This window comes from Durio zibethinus, chromosome 1 (assembly GCF_047325235.1).
Source record: "Durio zibethinus cultivar Kanyao isolate XHJ-2024 chromosome 1, ASM4732523v1, whole genome shotgun sequence".
NCBI lineage: Eukaryota > Viridiplantae > Streptophyta > Magnoliopsida > Malvales > Malvaceae > Durio > Durio zibethinus.
In genome coordinates, this window is record NC_143162.1 from 11,110,546 (window position 1) to 11,133,333 (window position 22,788).

Consider the following 22,788-nt stretch of genomic DNA (forward strand, 5'->3'; position numbering starts at 1 on the left):
TTTGATACTTTTTCAAAGCACAGTTAAAAAATAAAAAATAAAAAATAATGGGGGGAAACAGCAAAAGCACGAAGAAGAGTAAAAAAAGCAACAATAATAAAAAAAATATATCTTTAAAGAAAAAAGAAATCTTTTCATAGAAATATTCATTAGTCAATTTTATCTACAAAAGACCCATATTGACAAAATTTAGCTTTACAATCAGATATTCTCTTATCAACTTTAACTACAAAATGCCCATATTTAGAAATTATCAAAATTTAAGATTATAATCAAATAAATACAAATTATTTTACTATTACTCCAAAAAAGAAATTAGGAAAAAAATTTTGATTTTTGTTGGAGAAAATAGAAGCAGTGGTGATAGGGTCAAAGTCTTGAAGCAATTCATCCATTCTATTTCTCATAACTTCAATTTCTTTGGGGCAGCAAGAAAATCTGAGAAAAAAAAAAAAGACAATTTTGAAATTTGATCAAGTAAAGAATAGAGCAAAAAGCAGCGACTGAATTGCTTTTGTAAAAGAAATTGTTTTGTTGAAATTTGTGCTCCTTTTTTAGAGATGAAAATCCTGAAGAGGACAATTTTGAAATTTGCCTTGGACCTTTTTTTTCACTTTTTTCAGAGATGAAATCCTGAAGATTCATTAGCTAGAAGCTTCTGGAAGCTTGTGGAACAAACTTCTTCCCAAATTATACTCTCAAAAGAACAACCCAACTAAAAGTAAAATTTAAAAACAAACCACTATAAATAACAGGTGTTAATCCCCTAATCGTTGAGGGGTACTTTTTATATATACCAATAATCGAATAAACAGTTGTCATAAGACTCTCGACGATACCAAATTTGTTACGAGTGACCTATAACTCACGGATTATAAAGATAATTTTAAAAATAAAGATTAAATCACTCAAAAATAACTATCAAAAATAAACTTTAGCCAGAGATGCAAAGCAGTTAATAATGCAGTTAGCGTTGTAAATAATGTCATATTTTGGTTTGTATTCTTCTTATTAACACTCACAACAAACATGAGAGCATCTTTGTTTGGGGGTTGAGATGATTACTTTATTAACACCACCTTGATAATCAACCCTTATGAGATAAATCACATGTAAGTTTAATATAATTCAAAGTAAAGAACCGTAACCATTCAAGCTAAAGAATTCACAAATTAAATTGTCCGTTTGTATTACATAGAAACTTACTCTAAATGAGCAAACTTAAAATAAGACGGGATATTAATAAATCATAATTCAAACAAAATCATGCATCAAAAATAACATAAAACAAATAAAAAAATATAAAGACAAACAAACAAATAATAAAATACCCTCAAGTGGGCAGCAACCTTGTTTTTGCAAATAAACACTTCAATTGATTGAATTATGTATTCAACTCTATTCTCACCCCATGGGATCTCTTTTCGGTACCAAAGTTATACAAAACACAGTTCATTCAATGCAGACTCATATATAATAAATAAATAAGAGTTAAAATTAAACATTATGAGAAATTAAAGAGAAATTTACACAATATCAAAAATAGTAAATGTCTTCTCTTCAAAGAAGAACACAACTTTTAAATTAAACAAAAGTAACATGCAACTCAAAAAAAAAAAAAAATCAAACAAATTACTCCACATCTCATGCAACATAACAAAATCCCATTAACTTTAAAATACAAAAAGACAATCATGAATAATAGTACCGTTACATCATTTTAAATCAAAATAAAACAACATGCAAACCTAGCAAGAAAATTCTATATTCGAAAGAGTTTAAAAAAAAAAAAAAAAAAGGCAATCAAAGTGTAAATTTCAAAAGAAAAGAAAAATGAGTGATTATTCAGTATGTAGTAGCATTATTATATTCCTAGATAACCCACCCAAGCAAATGAAGTAAGAGGTCCAATCTTGTATAATCAAGAAAACCACGACAAATCATGCATGCTACTTGGACTCACATTGTTACTAAGTAGCAGTAACTCTCGCTCACTCAACATCGCTAGTTTCTTTTTCTCCAATTACCCTATAGCTTTGGTAGTCTCTAATCAGCTTTCCCTAGTTCAATCCTTTCTGGTATGATCCTTCATCTCTCTCTCTGTCTCTTTCCTGTACCAACTTCAAATCTTTAACACCAAAATCATCAACCATCAAAAAGATTTGAAAGAGAAGAAATAAAAAAAATTCAAAAAAAGAGAAATTAAAGTGATAAAGTTTAAACCAGAGTGTCAATGAGCTTGGTGTTTTTGCCTCGTTCTCCAATAATGATGACTTTCGGATTTGTAAAAAGAGTATGTTAAATCACTTGAGAAATAGAAAAAGACAAAAACAAAAAAGCTTCGAGTCTGGAAGGAGAGAAAGAAATTTAGGTGTGAAGTTGTAAAGAAGAAGAACATGGCAAAGGAATAGAAAAGAGAGAATAAAGAAAGTAGAGCCATTGAAACATGTCAGGCTCTTTCGTTTTTTGTTTGATAGCTCTCTTCCATCATTGAGGTTGACATATTCCTTGCAATGAAAAAAAAATGAGGGGCAGGTGTCAAGGTCAAATCCTTTAAGGGATTTTTTTATATAGGGTAGTATTGATATTGTTTTAAGCGAAAAAAAAATAAAGGATGCAAGAAATAGTTGCGATAGGGAAAAAAGAATCGTGGCACATAGGTGAAAGCTTCTTTCTTTATCAAATTCCTACAATCTTCACTCTTTACTCGACTCATTCGCTCATCGTCTATGTTCCATACTTCATGAGTAACGAGCACATCACTCGTCCAACCTAACAACGACCAGCTTTATAAGCCAACCTGCAGGTTGTAAGTTTCCATTGTTTTTATTCTCTTTGTCTAACGATTTGAGACTCTAAAAGGTTCAATCTTGAGTGGCTATTTCTAATTTCTATGAATTATAATAATTGATTTTGCTATGTATTTCTAATTTGTGTACTTTTTGTTTATAGATCTTTTTAGCTCAAGTCTTGCAATTTGAGTGAGTTCAAGTTCTATCTTGAACGACTATCTCTAATTTCTATGAAATATACTAATTGATTTTGACAAATTGTAGTCGTTTTACCATTCCAATTGGCAAATGTTCACAAACCACGTACCAAGTAGCTTTTGTAGAGGAAATGTGTCACAGACTAAGGCTATCTTTATTTTATCGTAAATAGTTTCTTGAAAATAATTTTTGAAAAAATGATTTTATTGTTTGAAAAAGTTGATTTTTTTGTTACTAAGATGATTTTGTGAAAAACATTTTTTGGTGTTTAGATGTTTTTTTGAAAAATCTACATGTCCATCAAATTAGTATTCTTCACGTAACTATTTAAATAAATTTTTTACACTTATTCAAAATAATAATAATAATAATAATAATAACAATAAATGTCATAAATATAGAAATATAAATTAATAAATTAAAAAACACAACACAATAAAATAATGATAATAAGATCTTACAAACTTAGAATATAATAAAACAGTTTATATATTGTTTTTACACAAAAGATAGTCTACAAAAGTTTTAAGGTCAATAATTAATATTGTTTATACACATTATAAACAATCCATAACCATAATTAGCCTACATAAGTAAAAGATTTCTATTATACCAACCATATAAAAATAGTTAACCAACATATAAGGCTCCATCTTTAACTCATCTAAGGTTGGCAATGGGTCAAGTCAAGACGGGTTTTTGCTCACCTCGAACCCTACCCGATTTTATAATCATAAAATCCGAACCTGACATGACCCAAAATTTTTTTTTATTTTTTTCATACCTAAACCCGATTTGACCCGATATTATATAAATCATACACAACCCGACTCTACTCGATCCGAAATTAATAAAATATTATTTTTTAAAATATAAATATATAATTATATAATTAAATAATTAAAAAATAATTTTTATATAATATCGGATTGGGTTTGGTCGGGTCGAGTTTGCTTAAAACCCAAACCCAACCCGACCCTGATTTTTTCTTAATACTACTCGACTCGACCCGATCCGAAATCTAATTTTTTTAAAAAAAAATAATCCTATGAGGTCGGGTCGGGTCGGAACCTGTCGAGGGCAGGTTAGGCTACCAACCCTAAACTTATCAAAAACTTTTAAAGCCAAAGTCTCCAAGTGTGTTACTTTTAACCATAAATGATTTAGCTTGTTTCTCATGCTCCACTAGATAATCAAAGGCTGCAATAAGGGATTCCTCATCAAATCCCTTTATCAACATCACTTGCTAATAAAAATATATATTGCTAACTTGATCCTCAATGAATTTTTAATGGCATTAGCAATCTCACCAAGTTGCTCTGCCATATTGTCAAGTTTTTCATCTTTGACACTTTCTTGAACGCTTTTCCTTTTACAATGAGATCTTGGTCGTAAAGTTTCAATTGATGAATATGTTTTTGCTCTAACCTCATCATTAATTTTAGTTTTTAAGTCTAAAGGCATCAAATCAACGTCATTAACATCTTTTAAATCAATATCAACAAATGATTTAGCAAAACTTTCAGTTGCATATCTTTGCCAATAATCAAAGCCATCTCTTCATAAATATCAAGTTTCTTGTTCAAAAATTATTCATACTTTAGATGAGCCTGTTTTAAATCATAAACACAATAAGAATAACTAATCTATTGCAATAGAAAAATATTAAAAGAGAAAATTAAAATATTATCATCACTGCTTCATCATATGTTTTTTTTATCACATGTTATCATTTTCAAATTGTCATCCCATCAAAATCCACTATCCTTCGAATTTTACATATAATCTACCATATATTTTTTACTATCCCGAGATGATTTTTTGCTTAGGCTCACATTCAACTTTGAATTTCTTAGAAATAGCAGCAGCCACTCAAGTAAGTGCATATGCTTTGAAAGTGTTTGATGGCTTATTTCTTTTTTGAGCCTCCTCCATAAGTATATCCAAAAACATACACTCCATCTATTTTGTCCACCTGAATTGCTTTGATGATTATACATTATATGACAATGAATGATACAACGTGCTAACAATATATCTATTTATGTTTGAAAATCCAAAAATGGTTCAGCATCTAACACATAAAAATATTTCTTTAAAATCCCAAATACTCATTCAACAATAGTTTGCAATAATGAATGGCGAAGATTAAACAGTTCCTTTACATATTCTTGACTATGATCATTAAACTTTTTCCAATGATATCGAACACTATTATATAGAGATATAATTCCATTCTAGATGCCATATCTAGCATCAGTAAGGTAAGATTTGCTTATAAATTTACAAATTTTAATTATTGCTAAATATATTCTAAGTATAAATAAGGTACTATTATTCATTAGTTCTAACTATTACTTTTTGGAATTTTAAATCATTTTAGGCAGGCAAGTGCACTATTTAAAATACAAAAATCATGTGTGTCGTTTTCCCAACCAGTAGATACATAGAAAAATTTTAAATCTAAAGTGATGGCAACCAATACATTTCGCATTATTCCCCATTTTCAACTACAAAATGTTCCTTTAATCCCAATTGGCACTAATGCACGAACATGATTTTAATCTAATGCTCCCATACAATCCTTAAAGTATGAGTAAAACCTTGGGTTATTTTTTCTTTCAAAAGGAGTTGAATCATCAAGTATCTAAAAAAAAACTTATTTAATTTCCAAATAGCTCTCAATATAATCCTAAAGTAACAATGAACTATCTCAATTGATCTATCTTAATCCAACCACTCGTAACCTTACATTGTAGCCAATTAAATGCAAAAGAATTATTACTTACTCCCTAACATTCACCAATCTAGTTAATTGTAACAAATTATTCCTAATGAGAATGTCACACATTAAAAAATGTAATTGATCGTATCTTTATTTAATCATTACATTTCTAGTCACCTCTATATAAAATACTATTAATATAACTCTCTCTTTCATAATCTTGATTAATACAAGGTTCATGGGCTATTTGGTTCCTTGCACCCATAACTGATGTAAGGATGGAATTATTATCCATTTATAGAAAAAAGTATTCATTTTTAAAATATTTTTTGCCAAAAAATGTATGCTAAGTTTTCAAATTGAAAGTAAACAAGAAATTGAATAAAATATACCAAACGCACAAATCTTTATATCATCTTTGTATCAAAAGTGCCAAGTTAAAAAAAAAAAAAAAAAAAAGGTAATATAAGCTAGAAAGTGCCAATAGTGCTAAGTCCATACCAAAAAAAAAGGTAAACCAAATTCTGACATGGGTCATACATTGAACAATGATAGCTGAAGCATTTGATCAATGATATATGAAATAATGATATCTAAAAGAAATGATCGGTGTATCCTAAGTACAAGAATAGTTATTGTTTATGCGAGATAGAAAGTACTATGTGCCCTAAATTAACTATTGCTTGCTTTTTCATATAAAATCTTAGAAAACATTTGAAAAAAAAATCATACTAACCATTAAACAATAATATCTGAATTGGTGTATCTCAAGTACATTACAGTTGCAACTAAAGGAATAACATACTATTAAATCCAATTCTCTGGTAATAAGAGGAATTAGCTCAAACCATTAAGCTTAACATGTTCTATTGACTTTGAAGAATTAGTTCAAATTAGTCTTCACAAACCTAAGCTACAATACATAGTTCTACCATTACAGCTAGACTAGCTTAAAATAAGCAAAATTGAAAATATAACTCTTTAGATGATTCTCAACTAGATGCCACAACAACAACATACACAATATAACAAATTTGTTTATTCTTTTTTTTTCAATGCAATTTCATACACAGCTTAAGTAAAAATCCAACAATTTTGCTTAATTTCAACCCAGTTAAAAAAGAAAGAATAATCAAACATACATTATTGGTTAAGGATGAAACAACTAAGATCTAAAAGAGATTGTTGGAGGCTTTACCTAATTTCGGGGTAAAAGGTTTTTTTTAGGTTTGGGAATTTTTTATGAATGGCTAGAAGATATAAGATAATGATGGAAGAGATGAAGATACCAATTGATCTAGTCGCTCCAGTGAGATAAACGATGGTGTCACTTGTGAAAGAAATGACAATACTAATGAAAAAAAAAATTACAACGGCACTTAGGGTTTCAGATGTGTCTATGAGTTTGGTGGGTGTTTTGTTTTATACCGAACTCTATAAAATGTCTTCCCCTTTTCAAAGAGGAAGATAATTTCCTTAGAAATGGGTTAATTTTCCATTGACTAGAAGAATAATTTTCGTTGGCTCATGTATTTTCAATGAAACAAACACCTGCAAACATATAAAACATTTTTTGTAAGTTGTTTTCAGTAAAACAAATGGACCCTATGTTTTGTCTTAATGAAACAATAGCTTATAAAGTTCCATAAAAGTCAGTCAAGATAACTCAAAATTTAAACAAATAACAAAAAATCATAAGTTAGTTTCAAAAAACACACAACAATATAGCGAGACATAATGGTGCACACAAGTTTTATCCTTAGCACACTCGGAAGAAAAAATACTTTTTTAGTATAATTAAGTTACGATGACTACAAAAGAGTATCGAGGTTCTCACCATCTTCAAGGTTATAAGGGTAATCTTATGTGGGTGGCTTATCATGTATCTTTACCAATTAGGCAACCTAACAATCTATCAATTGCTCACTCCATCTAAAGAGCAAAAAGCTTTTACCATTATGCTACCAAGAACCATTACATTGTTTGAAATGAAAAAACTTTTTCCTACATAAGATTTACCCCTTCTGGCAACTTTACTTGATCATAGACCTATACAAGATTGGCAATTGACATTCTCCCTCATTTAATCTATCGACATCTCCATTGACTTAGTGACTTGGAATTCTTTAATCTTCTTCTTAAATGGTTGGAGATCATGTTCTCTCTCATAACTAATCTCTTCTGTTCTTAAGCCCTCCTATTTCACTAAGTACTCTTTGATGCACTTCGAGACACCATGGTTAGCCTATCTGCTGGAATCTCTTCCACTCGATGTTTTAATAGTGGCTTCATATTGATGGCGGCATTGGTAGTCTTATTATGACTTACATCTATAGGATCTATTTGATAAGGCTTTAAGTTTCTCACATGAAATATCAGATGCATCTTTATCCATTTAAGTAGGTTAATCCTATAAAAAGCATTCCTTAGCTCAAGAAAGATTGTCACTGAACCTTCATATTTACACACCAACCTATGATCCCACTTTTTTAAGAACCTAAGTTGCTTGGGTACTAGCCTAACAAGCACAAGGTCACCGACCTTAAAGTGTTGTACCATTCGACCTTTATTTAACCATCTTTTCATACACTTTGATGCCTTTACTAAGTATACTTAGGTAATCTCTATATTCTATTTCCATTCCTTGGTGAGGTTGAAGGCTTGTGAACTTTTTATTTGATAGAGATCAAAAGAGAGTTTTTGTTAATTAAAGAACTCTTGTTGAAATTAGACCAATTCTTTTAAAAAGGGTCAAGAGAAAGCTTTTGTTAATTGAGGATTTATTATTGAAATTAAATAAAACTAAGCCACATCCAACAATGTAAGCCAATTCTTTTGATTTGCTTGCATAAAATGCCTCAAGTACTCCTCCAATAATCCATTTAATAGCTTGGTCTAACCATCTATTTGCATATGATAACTTGAAAAGATATTGATTTGAGATATTGGTAGCTTGAAAAGTTCTCTAAAAAATGACATAGTGAATCTTGGATCCCTGTCACTAATGATATTTTATGGAATACCTCAATACTTGACAACAATTTTAAATATAAAGTGAACCATGTCATTTCTAATATAATACTTTTGGGTATGGATGAATGTGGTACACTTTAAAAAACAATCAATCACCATCAAAATAGACCAAAAATCACCAACCCTAATGAGGCTCGATATGAAGTTAAGTGAGATACTACCCTAAGTTTTAGTGGGCACGAACAAAGGTTTAAGTATGTCTTTTGGTTTCTTCTTATTCTCTAATTTATCTTGTTGGCAAATGAGGTAAATTTTGGTATACTCCATTACATCTCGTCACATATGAGACCAGTAATAGCCATGTCACAATAAGATGATAGTGCTTTGCCAGCCAAGATAATCGACCTAAAGTGTGTCATTACATTCTCACATTAACATCTATTTTATACCCTTTGTTCTTAACACAAACAATCATGGCCCCTTTTGTCAATAATGCCCCATTTTCACCTAAAAATATTTGGACTTCTCTTCTTCTACCAACTTTATGATGAAACTAGCTTGTGGGTCACTGTTCATATTCTCTTTAACTAACTTCTAAATGTCTAGGGTGACCTTAATAACAGACAATGAAACCTCTTGATAGCTGCCAATTCTACTTATCTGTTTAATGCATCAACCACTTGGTTTGTCCTTCTTGCCTTATGTTTAAAGCAAAAATCAATTTGGCCAAAAATTCTTACCATCTTGCCTCTTTAGTCGTGAGCCTTGGTTGTGTAAAGAAATGGCTAACCGTTGTGTTATCAATCTTGACAATGAACTGAAAACCTAGCAATTAATGCTACCATGCCTTTAAATAATGAATCATTACTAAAAGTTCCTTCTCTTGAGTCATATATCTCCTTTTTGCCTCATTCAACTTTCGACTCACAAATGCAATCGAATGTCATTCTTGCAAAAGACTCCCCTAATAATAAAATATGACACATCAGTTTGTATTCCAAAAGGCTTCTTAAGGTCAGTAAAAGATAAGACATGATCTTTATCATAAATTTAAACCTTCAAATGCTTTATCAGCCAATTGGTTTGTCCTTCCCGCCTTGTATCCAAAGTAAAAATCAAATTGGTCAAAAACTCTTGCCATTTAGCCTACTTGGTCGTAAACGTTGGTTGCATAAGGAAATAACTAACCGTTGTGTTATCAATCTTGATAATGAACTAGGAATCTAGCAATTAATGCCATCATGCCCTTAAATATTAAGTCACTACTAAATGCTCATTCTTTTGAGCCATATATCTCATTTCTACCTTATTCAACTTTCAAATCCCAAATGTAATCAGGTGTCATTCTTGCAAAAGCACAACCACAATAGCAAAATATGATGCATCAGTTTGTATTTTAAAGAGCTTTTTAAGGTCAGTAAAAGCTAAGATAGGATCTTTTATCATAATTTTAAACTTTCAAATGCTTCATGACATTCACTTATCCAACACCATTTATGCTTTTTCTTAGTAACTCAGTGAGATTTGTTATCCTATGAGAATATCCTTTCATAAATCTCTTATAATAATTGGTCAACCTAAAAATTAAGCAAAGTTTAATAATATTCCTTGGCATCACCCATTCCTTGATGGCCTTAACCTTTTTCATGTCTATTTGGATGTGGCCCTATTCCACAACGTGGCCCAAGAAATAGATTAATGTCTATCCAAATGCACACTTCTATCTTTTCACATACAATTGATTTTTTCAAAGCTTTTGGAACACGAGATAAAACTACACCTAATATTCTTCCAATGTAATGCTAAAAATTAAAATGTCATCAAAGTATATGATCATAAATCTATCTAGATAGTCATGAAATACCTAATTCATTAGAGTACAAAATGTGAAAAGCACATTAGTCAGTCCAAAAGGCATAACAAGAAATTCAAATGCACTATCCCATATTACACAAGTGATTTTGGCTTATCTTCATCCATAATTCTGACCTGATGGTAACCGAACCTGAGATCAAGTTTGGAAAAATACTTGGCATGGCTTAATTGATCAAATAAGTCTATAATAAAAAAGATTAGATACTTGTTTCTCATTGTATCCATATTCAAAACCTTATAGTCTACATGTAAATAGCACTAGTGCCCTAAATAATGCTTTGGATGATTTAATAAACCTAACTTGTAATAGCTAATCTAATTGTTTTCTTAGTTCAACAACTCAAGTAGAGCCATTTGATAAGGACCTTAGTCAGAGGTTTCACTCTTGGGAGAAGTTCAATCCTATGGTCCATTAATCTTTATATGGCAAAGCCTTAGGTAATTATTCTGGCATCATATTCTTGAACTCTGTCAATACCTTTTCTACCCCATCAATCATTAATTTGGACCCTACATCATTCTTATGAATCAATATGGCCACGTAAGAAGGCTTTTTTATCTTTATCCATATCTTAAACTGTAACATTGAGATGATTTTTTTTTCACTCATGGGGAAGATAATGGCTAGCACCACACACAAGCATTTTCCCAGTAGTAGTAAGTAACTAGCAATAAGAATGGAGATCTTGAACTAGCATCATAAAGTCCAATCCTAAAACAATATCAAAGTCATCCACAGGAGCTATAAAGTTTATACCTCATTCCCATGGCCCAAGCTTGGTCATCACATTCTTGGACCTTCCACTAATTGCAAAGGTTGGTGAATTCATTGTTTTCATTTGCCCACAATAATTAGTGACCTTAAGACTATACCTTTTAGCTTTTTTTAGTGTGATGAAGGTATCAATTGCACCTGTGTTTACTATGACCTTTGTTGTCTAATGATAATTCTTTTTTTTAATAGAATTATCATAGGGTTTTATGCTAAATTATAACACTTATATACTTGATTTTTTGCTTGATTAAATCCATTGTTTACCTAAATGTGCTAATTGTCCTAAATATAGGTAAAATGAAAAATTGAGGTGATTAAAATTGGAAATAAATTTCAAGGGGTAAATTCAAGGTTAAGTGGTTGAATTAAACAACAAAATGTGGAAGCCAAATTTGATGCAAAAAGCTAGACAAAAAACTTGAAGAAAACAAAGCAACAAGTGGCATCAATTTGGAGCTTGTTTAAGGGCTATTTTGCAAGTTATTAAGAGATGAATTTGAGCTAGTTTTGGGCCACAATTGAAAACATTTATTAAATCTCAAAATAGCTATTTTATGAGCAAAGATTGAAAGCAAAAATAATAGTTGAAGAAGCAAAATAGTGGTTGTTTTCTAGGCATGCAGTTTTTGGTTTCTATGGTTGAAAATTTTGCCTATTTTGGTTGTGCATGAGCCAAGCCAAGATGAAAGCAATCTATGTTGATTTGAAGAAGCCTTAAAGGAGTTGAAAAGCTGCAAAGACAATAAAACAATGCCAGCCACATTCCTAGAGTGTCCAAGCCAAAGGAAATTCTCTCTTGGTGCATGAATGAGCTACATGAAAATGCATGTTCTGTCAAGGTTAGAAAGTCATGGTTTTGGAGGGATTTTTTTTTATGAAACGTTTAAAGCTAGCTTGAAATTGTCTTCCTCTCTCGTTAAATGACAATAAGGAACAAGAATATCCATATTTAAGACCACTGACCTCATAAAAAGAGGGAGCCAACTTGTTAATGCCAATATATTTTTCAATGCTGCTAGATTTCTTCACATCTATGTCTTCTGACTTTTTCCTATTTTTGAAAGATTTTTTGGCTATAGAAATCAAAGAGAGACATGTGCAAATAAAGGCGAAACATGTTTGAGTGGAAAGGGGATGAAAAAGGAGCGAACCTGTCTTGAATTTTTTTATGAGGAGTTTATAGTTTTTCTTTAGTTGTAACATCATTGGTGAGGTAGGCTAGCCTTGCCTTGACTTTTATGGTACTATGTTAGCTAGTTCCTTTGACATTTGGTTGTGGAAAAAAACAACATCAAGGGTAGACTATTTTTTTAGGCTCTTGCATTTCATGGGGGCTAATTGGTCTTGCAATTTTTTTCTTTCAATTTCAGTTTTTTTCTTTGTCGTTCACTCCATTTGCAAGGCAGCATTCTTGCTATCTTTGCTTTGGCTTTTAGGCTCCATTTACTTTATTTTTTACCAAGCTTACATTCAAAGACTACTCTTGTTTCTTTTAAGTTTTCCATCAATGAAAGTTTGTATTTTTTTCGTTTCTGCTTTTGCAACCTTAGTTCGTTTCATTTCTAGCATTATTTTGCTTCTTATTTGAGCTTATTTTTGCAAGAAAAGGATATTCCAAGATAACCTTAGCTTGGAAAATCTTCCATTGGGGTTCAAGAGACTTGATTCTTATGTTTTCTTTTTATTTTTTATTTTTATGTACTGATCTATCTTCTAACCAGTTTTTTTTTTTTTTATCATTTTCTAGCCGCTGTTTTTTTTTTTTTCCAGCCTTATTACATGTGTATAAAGCTCTTTGAAGATTGAGAGGGATGGATTTCGATGTTAGTTTGATGAAAACATCATAGGGCTCCAAGAGCTTAACTGATTGTGTGCTTTTATTTTCTTGTAATTTACTTTTATTGTCATTTAAATTCTGCCCATTTTATTTTCTGTTATTTAAATTTTATCATGCTATTTATTTTTTGTTTAATGTTTATTTCATGTTTTTATTTTATGTTTAAATGATATCTATATAGTTACTTTAAATGATAAATAGTATATGTTGTGCCATTTTAATTCCATTTCCATTTTCAGTTTTCAAGTAGTATTTCATGTTAGTTTCATTCGGTTTTTGCCTATGGTCACCTACACATGTTCTCTTCATTTTTAAGTCTATTTTGATGCTGTATTCATAGTTTTCATGCTGTATGTATAAATTTTCAGTTTTGGCTACATTTTGCTCATTAGGACAGTAGCTTAGGTTAGATTTCATGCTACTTTTATGCATTTTTTTTAGTCATTTTCAGTCAGTTTTAGGAAGTGCTTACTGTACTTTTTTGGCTTGTTTTCATGTCTATTTTAAGGTGGAAAAACAGTTTTTATAGATTCCTTAAGTAGGGTCACATTTGCATACAATTTTAGTTCATAGGTCTAGTGAATTTGCATTTTATATGTCATGGTTTGCACTTAAATTTTTTGTATGTTTTGGTCAGTTTTGGGGATAGTCTTCATGCATCATTTTAGGCCATTTTTATGTCCATTTTAAGGTAGTTCAATTAGTCTTTACAACACCATATAGTTTTAGAGATTTGCATGTACTATACTAGATGTTCGATAAAAAGCCCCAAAAAACATTTGTTTGATTTTTGTTCGATTTTAGCTTTGCTTTTAGGTAATCATTAGTTTCTATTTTTAGGACATTATTTTATGCATTCTCATGTCATTTTCGTGTTTAAATTTTGTTCTTTGCATTTTATGCATTTTAGGCTAAGTTAGGATTTTAATTAAGTTAATTTTCAAATTAAAATGCTAACTATCCTTTTTATATTTTGTTAGGTTTAATTTTTCATTTTAATTGCTACCTTCCAAGTTTTAATTTTTATCCCTTCTCTCCTTAATTGCAATTTCATTTTATGCTTTTAATTTTGTTTTGTTTAATTTAAGGTTTTGTAATTTTCTATTTTTAGAAACTGCCACTTTTAGTAACTTTCAGTTTAAGGCTTTAATTTATATAATTTGTAGTTGAAATTGATGTCATTTACATGGTACGTTTATTAGATTTAATTAAGTTAATTAGTTCAATTTAAAAATTTTCGCAGGACCAAATATATTTAAAGTATCAAAATTGGTACTTACCCTTGGTCTAAAACTCTCAATCCCTAAAAAGACAATATCAAAAATACTTTCAATTATTATTACTTTTGTGATCCATACACTTGTGGTACTCTTGAAAGGTAAGCAACATTTAGCCATTAAACACCATACACATACATAAAGCCTTCTCAAGCTCTTTCTACATCATATTTAATTGATATTGGAGGCCATTGAGGAATGTTTTGGAGCCATCCTTTTCGATTCATCTTCACCTAACAATTTGTTGTGCTTAGGAATACTCTTGGGAAAAAGCTTTCAAAGCATTAGGGTACCTCTGTGTGGCTATTCGACCACCCAATGTAGTCCCTAACATAGAAAACAAGTTAATGATTATTTTGGCTTAAAGTTGGATGCATTATTTGTCTTGAATTAGGAAGTTCCCCTCTATCAAAAAGTCTTATATTAATCTAGCCATTTTTTTCATTCCCAAAATTGGAGTTATTACCACCTAATTAAAGGTTCTTTAACTTGGATAAGTCATCATGGTCGTTAAGGAGTTTGGTGGCAACCATAACAGTAGCTTTATCTTACACCTTTTATCTTTAAAGCTCATCCTAACCTAAGGTTTGAGATACTCAAAGAAATAAAACATCTTATCTTTTTTAGACATGTCCTTAGTATCCAACATCAAGGTATAAAAATTTCTTACAAACTCTTGCAATGCTCTTATTTACACCAACACTCGAAGTTTTCATCAAGCCATGTACTCTACATTCTCAAGAAAAAAATTGGTTTTTCAACACTTACTTTAGATCCACTCAAATTTTGATTAGGCACTCATCATTAACAAATTTGGAATGCCACCATAGCTTAACATCTCAACAAGATACATTGCAAGCATTACAATGCTATTTTCCTCTGATTCTGTGCGCACAGGTCAAAAATATTACTCTATATCAAACAAGAAATTCTCAAGCTCTTTGACATCTTTTACACCCTTATAGCATCTTGGTTCCGGCACATTGGCCCTATTTTCCTTATTACAAGCTAGAACAAAACCTGCCTATAGCCAATTAAATCACATTGACTTGAGCCTTAAGTTTCTTAAACTCTTGTTTGAGGATTCTCATGGTGTCCATTCTTTTTATCCAAGTTATTCAAAGTATTGGACAGTTTCTGCTAGGTTGTCTTAATCACGCCCAATCGATCATGAGTAACCATGTGAGCTTTCAAGGTGACCATTACAGCCTTAAACTCCTCAACCATTTGTTGACCATTTGATCCACCACTCATCGTAACCATGTTTGCTTTCTCTCTAACACTTTTCAACTATGCTTTGATACCACGTATCACGGACTAAGCTTTGTCTTGACAAAGTAATAGCCCATGCAACACTTAAATGAACGCTTTCCACACAAGTTAGTTAAGATATCGAGCCGAGTCGAGTCTAGATAAGCATATAAACTATTAATATCAAGTATGGACTCGGTCCATCCAACCCATGAACACCTTTATTGACAGATTGCTACAAGTCAAAATATTTTTGTTTTATCTTTCCTATTTTGCTAATTTCTTTTAATTTACCAACTTAAAAAAGAAATAAAAGATGAAAGGTAAAAAAAAAAAAAAAAAACTAAATGGAGATGACACATGGATACCTTAATTGGTCTTATATTTTAACAAAATTTATTAACAAAAATTAAAAAAGGACAAAATAAAAAAAGCAAAAAATGAAAAAAAAAGTTTATAAAAGGTGTCATATGGGCACTCCCATTGAGTTTAAAATATTAATTCCCTAAATTGAGGTATCAAATATTAACTTTATTAATATAATACATATATATATATATCTAAATTAAATTAAAAATGAAATATATATTTTTATATATACCTTGAAAAATAAACCCAAATACTCTTTTGCTCCGATTTTTTTTCTCATAAGAAATTCGACCCATTTCAAATCGATCTAGATTTAAAAAATTAGCCCCTACTGGATCGAAATGGATTAAAACCCATTAGATACGGATTATTTTGAAATCTTTATTAATTGACATCTTTTGTATTAAAATTTATCTAATGAAAAAAAATTTTAAAAATGAAATTGAAAACATTTGATAAAAGTGCCACATAAATACTTGAATTGACCTCCTATTATCACAAAATATATTTAATAAAATAATATTAAATAATAAGAATTCTAAAAAATAAAAAAAGAACAAAAACAAAAAAAAAAATTAAAAAAAAAGAGTTCACAAAAGATGCCACATAAACATTCCTATTATGTTTAAAATATTAATTTTTTAAATTAAAATATCAAATAATAACTTTATTAATATAACACATATTATAAATATAAAATTAAATTAATAAAAATATATTTTTTACATATACTCCAAAATAAGTTGGATAAAATACCTAAATATGTTTTCACCCTAATATTGTATTTTATAAAAAAAAATACTCAATCATCCCAACTCAATCCTAATTTTAAAAAATCTCTCCTATCAAATTAGAACGAATCGAAAGCATCGAAGATGGATTGTTTTGGTATCTCTATTAATCGATACATTTTGTTACAAACTTTTTTTAATTAAAATAAAAAAAAAAGTGAAAGAGAAAAAAAAGCCAAATGGAGTACTATGTGGACATCTTCATAAGCCTAATTTTTCAAACAAAATTAATTTGATAAAAAAGTATAAAAAAAATTAAAAAAAATTAAAAATTAAAAGAAAGGAGAAAAAGAAAAAGGGGGCTTATAAGGATACTATGTGGACATCCCAATTAAATTTAAACTATTAATTTTTAAAATTAAGGTATTAAATAATAATTTAATTCATTTAAAACAATTAAAAAATATATATAATATCACGTGTACACATTTTTTTTAAGTGATCTTATTTTAAAATACAAAAAAAAAACCACGAAATGAAAAAAAATAAAAATAAAAAAATAAAAAAGTTAAATTGCTACGCAATAATAGCAATGATGAGTTTTTTTTTTTTAAGATTATATCATTGATTTTAGAAAAAAACAAAAAAACAAAAAACAAAAACTAACAAAAGACCCTAAAAAAATCAAATCTAGATGTAAGATCAACACCTTCACTAATATTTTTTCTTTTAAAATCATGAAATAAGAATATCAAACGGACCTTATATTAAAGAAATATGAAAAATATTTATTAAATATTAAAAAAGAAAAAATGGCAAATAGTGAAAAAAAGAAAAACGAACAAATCAATCATATGACCTCATACATGGCATATTCTCAATATTAAGTGGATATTACAAAAAAGTTAGATATAAAAAATTATTCATTAAATATATATATATATAAAAAAGAAGGAAATAGTAAAAAAAATAAAACCAAACACATGATATATCATTTGTATTAAATAGGTCCACACCGAAAAAAAAAAAAAACTAAATGTTAAAAAACATTTTTTAAATATTTTTTAAAAAGTAAAAAACGGTTGAAAAAAAAAAGAAAGTTAGTATAAGTGAATTGTACACACAAAAAATAAATAATATTTGAAAAACATATATTTTATACAATTTAATAAAATATTTGTTAAATATTAAAAAAAAACAAAAAGTAAAAACAAAATTAAAAAGCTAATTAAAGAAGAAAAAGTGAAAAAAAAAAATGTAACACCTGGTAGACCCTAGGTGTTCCTTACATGAGGAAATTTTAATAGTTAGATTGGAAATATATTCCTTTCAAGACCTTGGTCGGGACGCATTGTAGAGATTGAGGTATCAAAAGGTCCGCTCCAGCAGCATGAGATTGAGGTATCAAAAGCCACGACAATGCTTACCTTGACAACCACTTCATTCCAAAATGCTCGACATTCGCCACATCCCATCAAGCTTCCTTATTATTTTTGCACTAAATTACTATTCTGCCGATGGATTTCTCCACCCCTCCCTCCCATGCCCCATTCTGGATCTAGGTATGTTTTTTTTTTTTTTTTGACAAAAGTGAACGAAAACAAAAGTAGGAAAACCAAACTCTTTTTCACTGACTGACAACTTAAAAATCCTTGGCTTATTTTGCTCTGCTTCAAGCTTTGTACGTGTGACAGAACCTAATCCATATTTTCACGCTGATAGACTAAGCAAAGGCTTTCATCCAATATGAATTTGACCAACAAATTCCAAGCATTGTTGTCCCTTGAGGCAATCCCATCCCCGCCTTAGAAGGATGGGAGGATCTTTTGATCATTCAATGACGCTAGCTTTTCTATATATGTTGGAACCAGCCCTTTCCCTTTATTGATCATGCTGTGTATGTGACAACTATGATTCCTTTAAATTCTGGACAAACAAAATGAAAGAAATGAATCAACCCAGAGAATAAAGAAAAAAGTTGCTAGAAGCTTAGAACCTAAGTCAAAAATATTATATCAAAGATTTTTTTTATTTATGAATATTTAGCTGGCCTCCTGCCTTTAGATGTATGCATGCTGCACCGTCAAGCAATTCTTAAATAGTATAGTATGTGATCAGCAAAAACTAGCCATGCAAGGTAGATCAATCTGCGTTAGCCATGAAGAAGAAGAAAGCAAATTATTCTCTTATTGTTCTGTCTATTTAAATCACAAATGCAGGGAGGACCGAGTGGAGCAAAGGTACATTAATAATAGATTTAACTATAAATTGAAGCTGCCATTTCACAATCTTCTGTGATGATGACATTGCAGCTTTGTTCCTCTACCCCTTTAAATATCCAGGCGAAGCTCCCAATTCTTAGATTGGGTCGTTACGATCAGAAGAATTCATCAAAGCTTCCGTGTAAATTCCAGAGCACTTCCATATCTAACTCACATCCAATTCCAAATCCTATTTTGCTCCACCCTCCAGTAAATCAGGTCTATCTTTCTTACACTTTAAGTTGGAATCTTAATTCATTGAATGTAATGCTGTTAATATGGCTTTCCATGTGTTAGCTGTGGTTGCTTATCTTTCCACAATTCGTATCATCTTTATTCCAAGGTGTGTTGTTTGTCACCAACCATGTTTCTATATCGTAATTATGCCTAAAAATTAAACTCATCCAATAGCAGAGTGTTGCAGCAATATTATTTGGAGACGGATCAGAGTCAAGGCTTTACCCACTGACAAAAAGAAGATCAGAAGGGGCTATACCCATAGCTGCTAACTACAGACTCATTGATGCAGTTGTGAGCAACTGCATTAACAGCAACATAAATAAGATATATGCTCTCACACAATTCAACTCTACTTCTCTCAATTCCCACCTGTCAAGAGCCTATTCTGGAGCAGGTCTTGGGAAAGAGGGGTTTGTCCAAGTGATTGCAGCATATCAGAGCCCTGAAGATCAGGGTTGGTTTCAGGTACCACAGAGCACCATATGCATATTTTATATTGTAAATTTATAATAAATTCAATACTTTGTTTCAGGTACCTGTATGTTCATGTGAAAAAGAAGTAACGGTTCTCAACATAGGCATGATTTTGTGATTTTGTCTTTTGCTACTGCATGTCTTTTTGAACACCAGGGAACTGCGGATGCTATAAGAAGATGCCTATGGGTCCTAGAAGAGTATCCAGTGGCTGAATTTCTGATCCTTCCTGGCCACCATCTCTATAAAATGGACTACCAAAAGGTGATAGAATCCCACCGCAGCAGAAAATCGGATATAACTATTGTTGCTTCAAATGGCATTACCGTGAGAGATCGAGACCCAGGTTTTGGTGTACTGAAAATAAATGCAGAAAATCAAGTCATGCAGTATAGTTTGAAGTCAGACACAGAACCCGTAAACTATACGGTATTAAGCTGTCTTCATCAGCTTTGCTTTTCCTTAATTTTGCCTTTGGCATCATAATTACATATCAGGATTTTCTTAAGGAAAACTTGTGAAAATTCGTTTCAGGCAGAAACTTTGTCTAGATTCAATGATACCAGTTATAGCAATATTCCAAGTATGGGAATCTACCTCATCAACAGAGCTACAATGGTAAATCTTCTGAATAAACATTTCCCTAAGGCAAATGACTTTGGAAGTGAAGTGATACGAGGTGCAATATCTCTAGGAATGAAGGTCAGACTTGACTAATTATAGACAAATGCATTAAGTTCTCCATATACTTTCAAAAAAGTCAATGAATGAGGATATTGTCCTTTTGCTCAAGGGACAGGTTGAGGCATATTTGTTTGAGGGCTATTGGAAGGACATGAGGAGCATTGAAGCATTTTACCAAGCAAACATGGAATGCGTAAAGAAATCAAACATGGGATACAAGTCAGTACTTTACTTACCAGGAAAGCCTGCAAATACAATAATGCGAGTGCATCATTTTACAGAATGTTTCACTTATAACGGGCTCCCACAAACTAACACAAACTTCATCCTTTGATAGCAGCTTCTGTGATAGAGATTCCCCTGTCTACACTATGCCTCGATGTCTGCCTCCTACCCTTGTTAGTGATGCCGTGATAACAGATAGTGTCATTGGAGATGGTTGCATTCTCAATGTAAGTAGAAAAGTTTCTGGAGACCTCTTCAACTTACCTGTCAAACTTGATCGTACTCGTTTTAACCAGCGAAACATACAGAAAAATATGCATGATCAGTAAAGTAATTGAAGACACGTGATGCAGAGATCTTTTTTTTTTTATGAATTCAGTTTTCATTTGTTTTCGAATCATCCTTTTGACTCTTGTAAGCATAGAGGTGCAAGATCAAACGTTCAGTGGTGGGAATGAGGACGAAAATTGGAGATGGGGCAATCATAGAAGACTCGGTGATCATGGGATCTGACGTCTATCAGGTCTGATGAATCTTTAGTTTTTCATCCTGTAATAACTTTTTATTCTTTGGATAGCATGACTGGGGAAGAATACAAGCTTGAGAGATATTTGAAAATCACTTATGACTGAATCAACTGTGGGGTTTATTGTGGCGTTCTGAACGAGTTGTATATACCTTGACTCTGCTGTTGGTAATAGATTGAAGATGGGCATGAGAGCAGCATCGAGGGCATCCCGATGGGAATTGGTGAGAATACTCAAATTAGAAAAGCCATTATAGATAAGAACGCGAGGATCGGGAAAAATGTTAAGGTATTAAGTACTACCACTACGCCTACTCCTACTCCATTAGTTTTGCTTGCCAGTCGTGATTTCTTTTGCAGCATAATATTCAGAGTCCACTTTTATGGAAAATTATTAGTCTTTCCACCTGAAAATAAATAATTTGCTGTGCAGATCATCAACAAAGATAATGTGGAAGAAGGGGACAGGGAGGCCAATGGTTACGTAATCAGTGGGGGAATTATGGTCCTTCTTCGGAGCGCAGAAATTCCGGATGACAGCGTCTTATGAGATTTAAATATTTTATCTTGGTCGCCGTTCAAATGTTCAATTGTTTGTTTTTGCATTTGATTCGGACACAAACGAAAGAAGCAAGCACAGATAGACGGACATCTGTAGATTATCTGTACAGCGTCTCAACTCTCACAAATGACAAAACCATAACCTCCTGTAATAAATAACATTTTGAAACTCGTATTTACGTGAAAAATATAATGCTAATATGGAAGATTATTCATTCCTTTATTATGCTTGCTTTCATTCTAAATAAATCTAATCTTCATAAATATGAATCAAGTCCATCTATAATTTATTCTCAGTGGCAAAAATGTTTATAGTACCTATTGTCATAATATATAAATTCATGAACCTACCGTTAGATATGGATTAAAAGAGTCACCATCAATCTTTTTTATTTATGTGTGATTGGCCACCTGATCGAATATAATTTTCAAAACCAGATTTTAAGTCTGAGAGTACAGTTACGCGTGAAAAAAATTATAATACCCTCACAGCGCCCATCAAAAGATGGTATCAATTTGATTCCAAATTATCTAAGCCTTTAAAAATATTTATGCTTTTGCCAAAATATTAAATATTTAAAATTAATCTTAAAATTGTCCTAATAATTTGATAACAATTTAAGATAATTCTCTTACCTCAAGAGTATCATGAGAATTAATGTCTTACTCTAAAGAGATTTCACTGTCAGATTTATCAATATTTGTTTATTATTTTTTTATTCATAAAAAATCAATAAATCTCTCAATCATTTGGTATGACTTACTTTAAAGCAGATCTCCTAATAGTTTGGTGAGATTTTATTGTAAAAATATTTATAAAAATTTATTTTTTAAAAAAAAATCCATTAAGTTTCTCAATAATTTGGTAACACTTAATTTGAAAAGCAATCCTCCAATCGTTTGGAGGATGAAATGATTGAAGGATAAAATTATTTTTTTATTATTTTTTTTAAATGATTCATGAAATTTCTCAATAGTTTGTTGGATCCCATAATATTTAAATCCATAAAATCC

General features: G+C 30.8%; 1 protein-coding gene and 1 pseudogene across 1 annotated transcript; one reads left to right on the forward strand and one right to left on the reverse strand.

Moving 5' to 3' along the window:
* Positions 1 to 4,098: 4,098 nt before the first annotated feature.
* LOC149520350 (uncharacterized) lies at positions 4,099 to 15,706 on the reverse strand (annotated as a pseudogene).
* A 2,785-nt stretch (positions 15,707 to 18,491) lies between these two features.
* On the forward strand, positions 18,492 to 22,064 carry APS2 (ADP-glucose pyrophosphorylase small subunit 2). Its single transcript, XM_089762109.1, has 9 exons — positions 18,492 to 19,283; positions 19,479 to 19,769; positions 19,935 to 20,207; positions 20,313 to 20,480; positions 20,578 to 20,681; positions 20,803 to 20,914; positions 21,112 to 21,210; positions 21,389 to 21,502; positions 21,647 to 22,064. Exons 1-9 carry the CDS (start codon positions 19,101 to 19,103, stop codon positions 21,761 to 21,763), a joined length of 1,461 nt encoding a protein of 486 aa, XP_089618235.1. The 5' UTR covers positions 18,492 to 19,100; the 3' UTR covers positions 21,764 to 22,064.
* Positions 22,065 to 22,788: the final 724 nt, after the last annotated feature.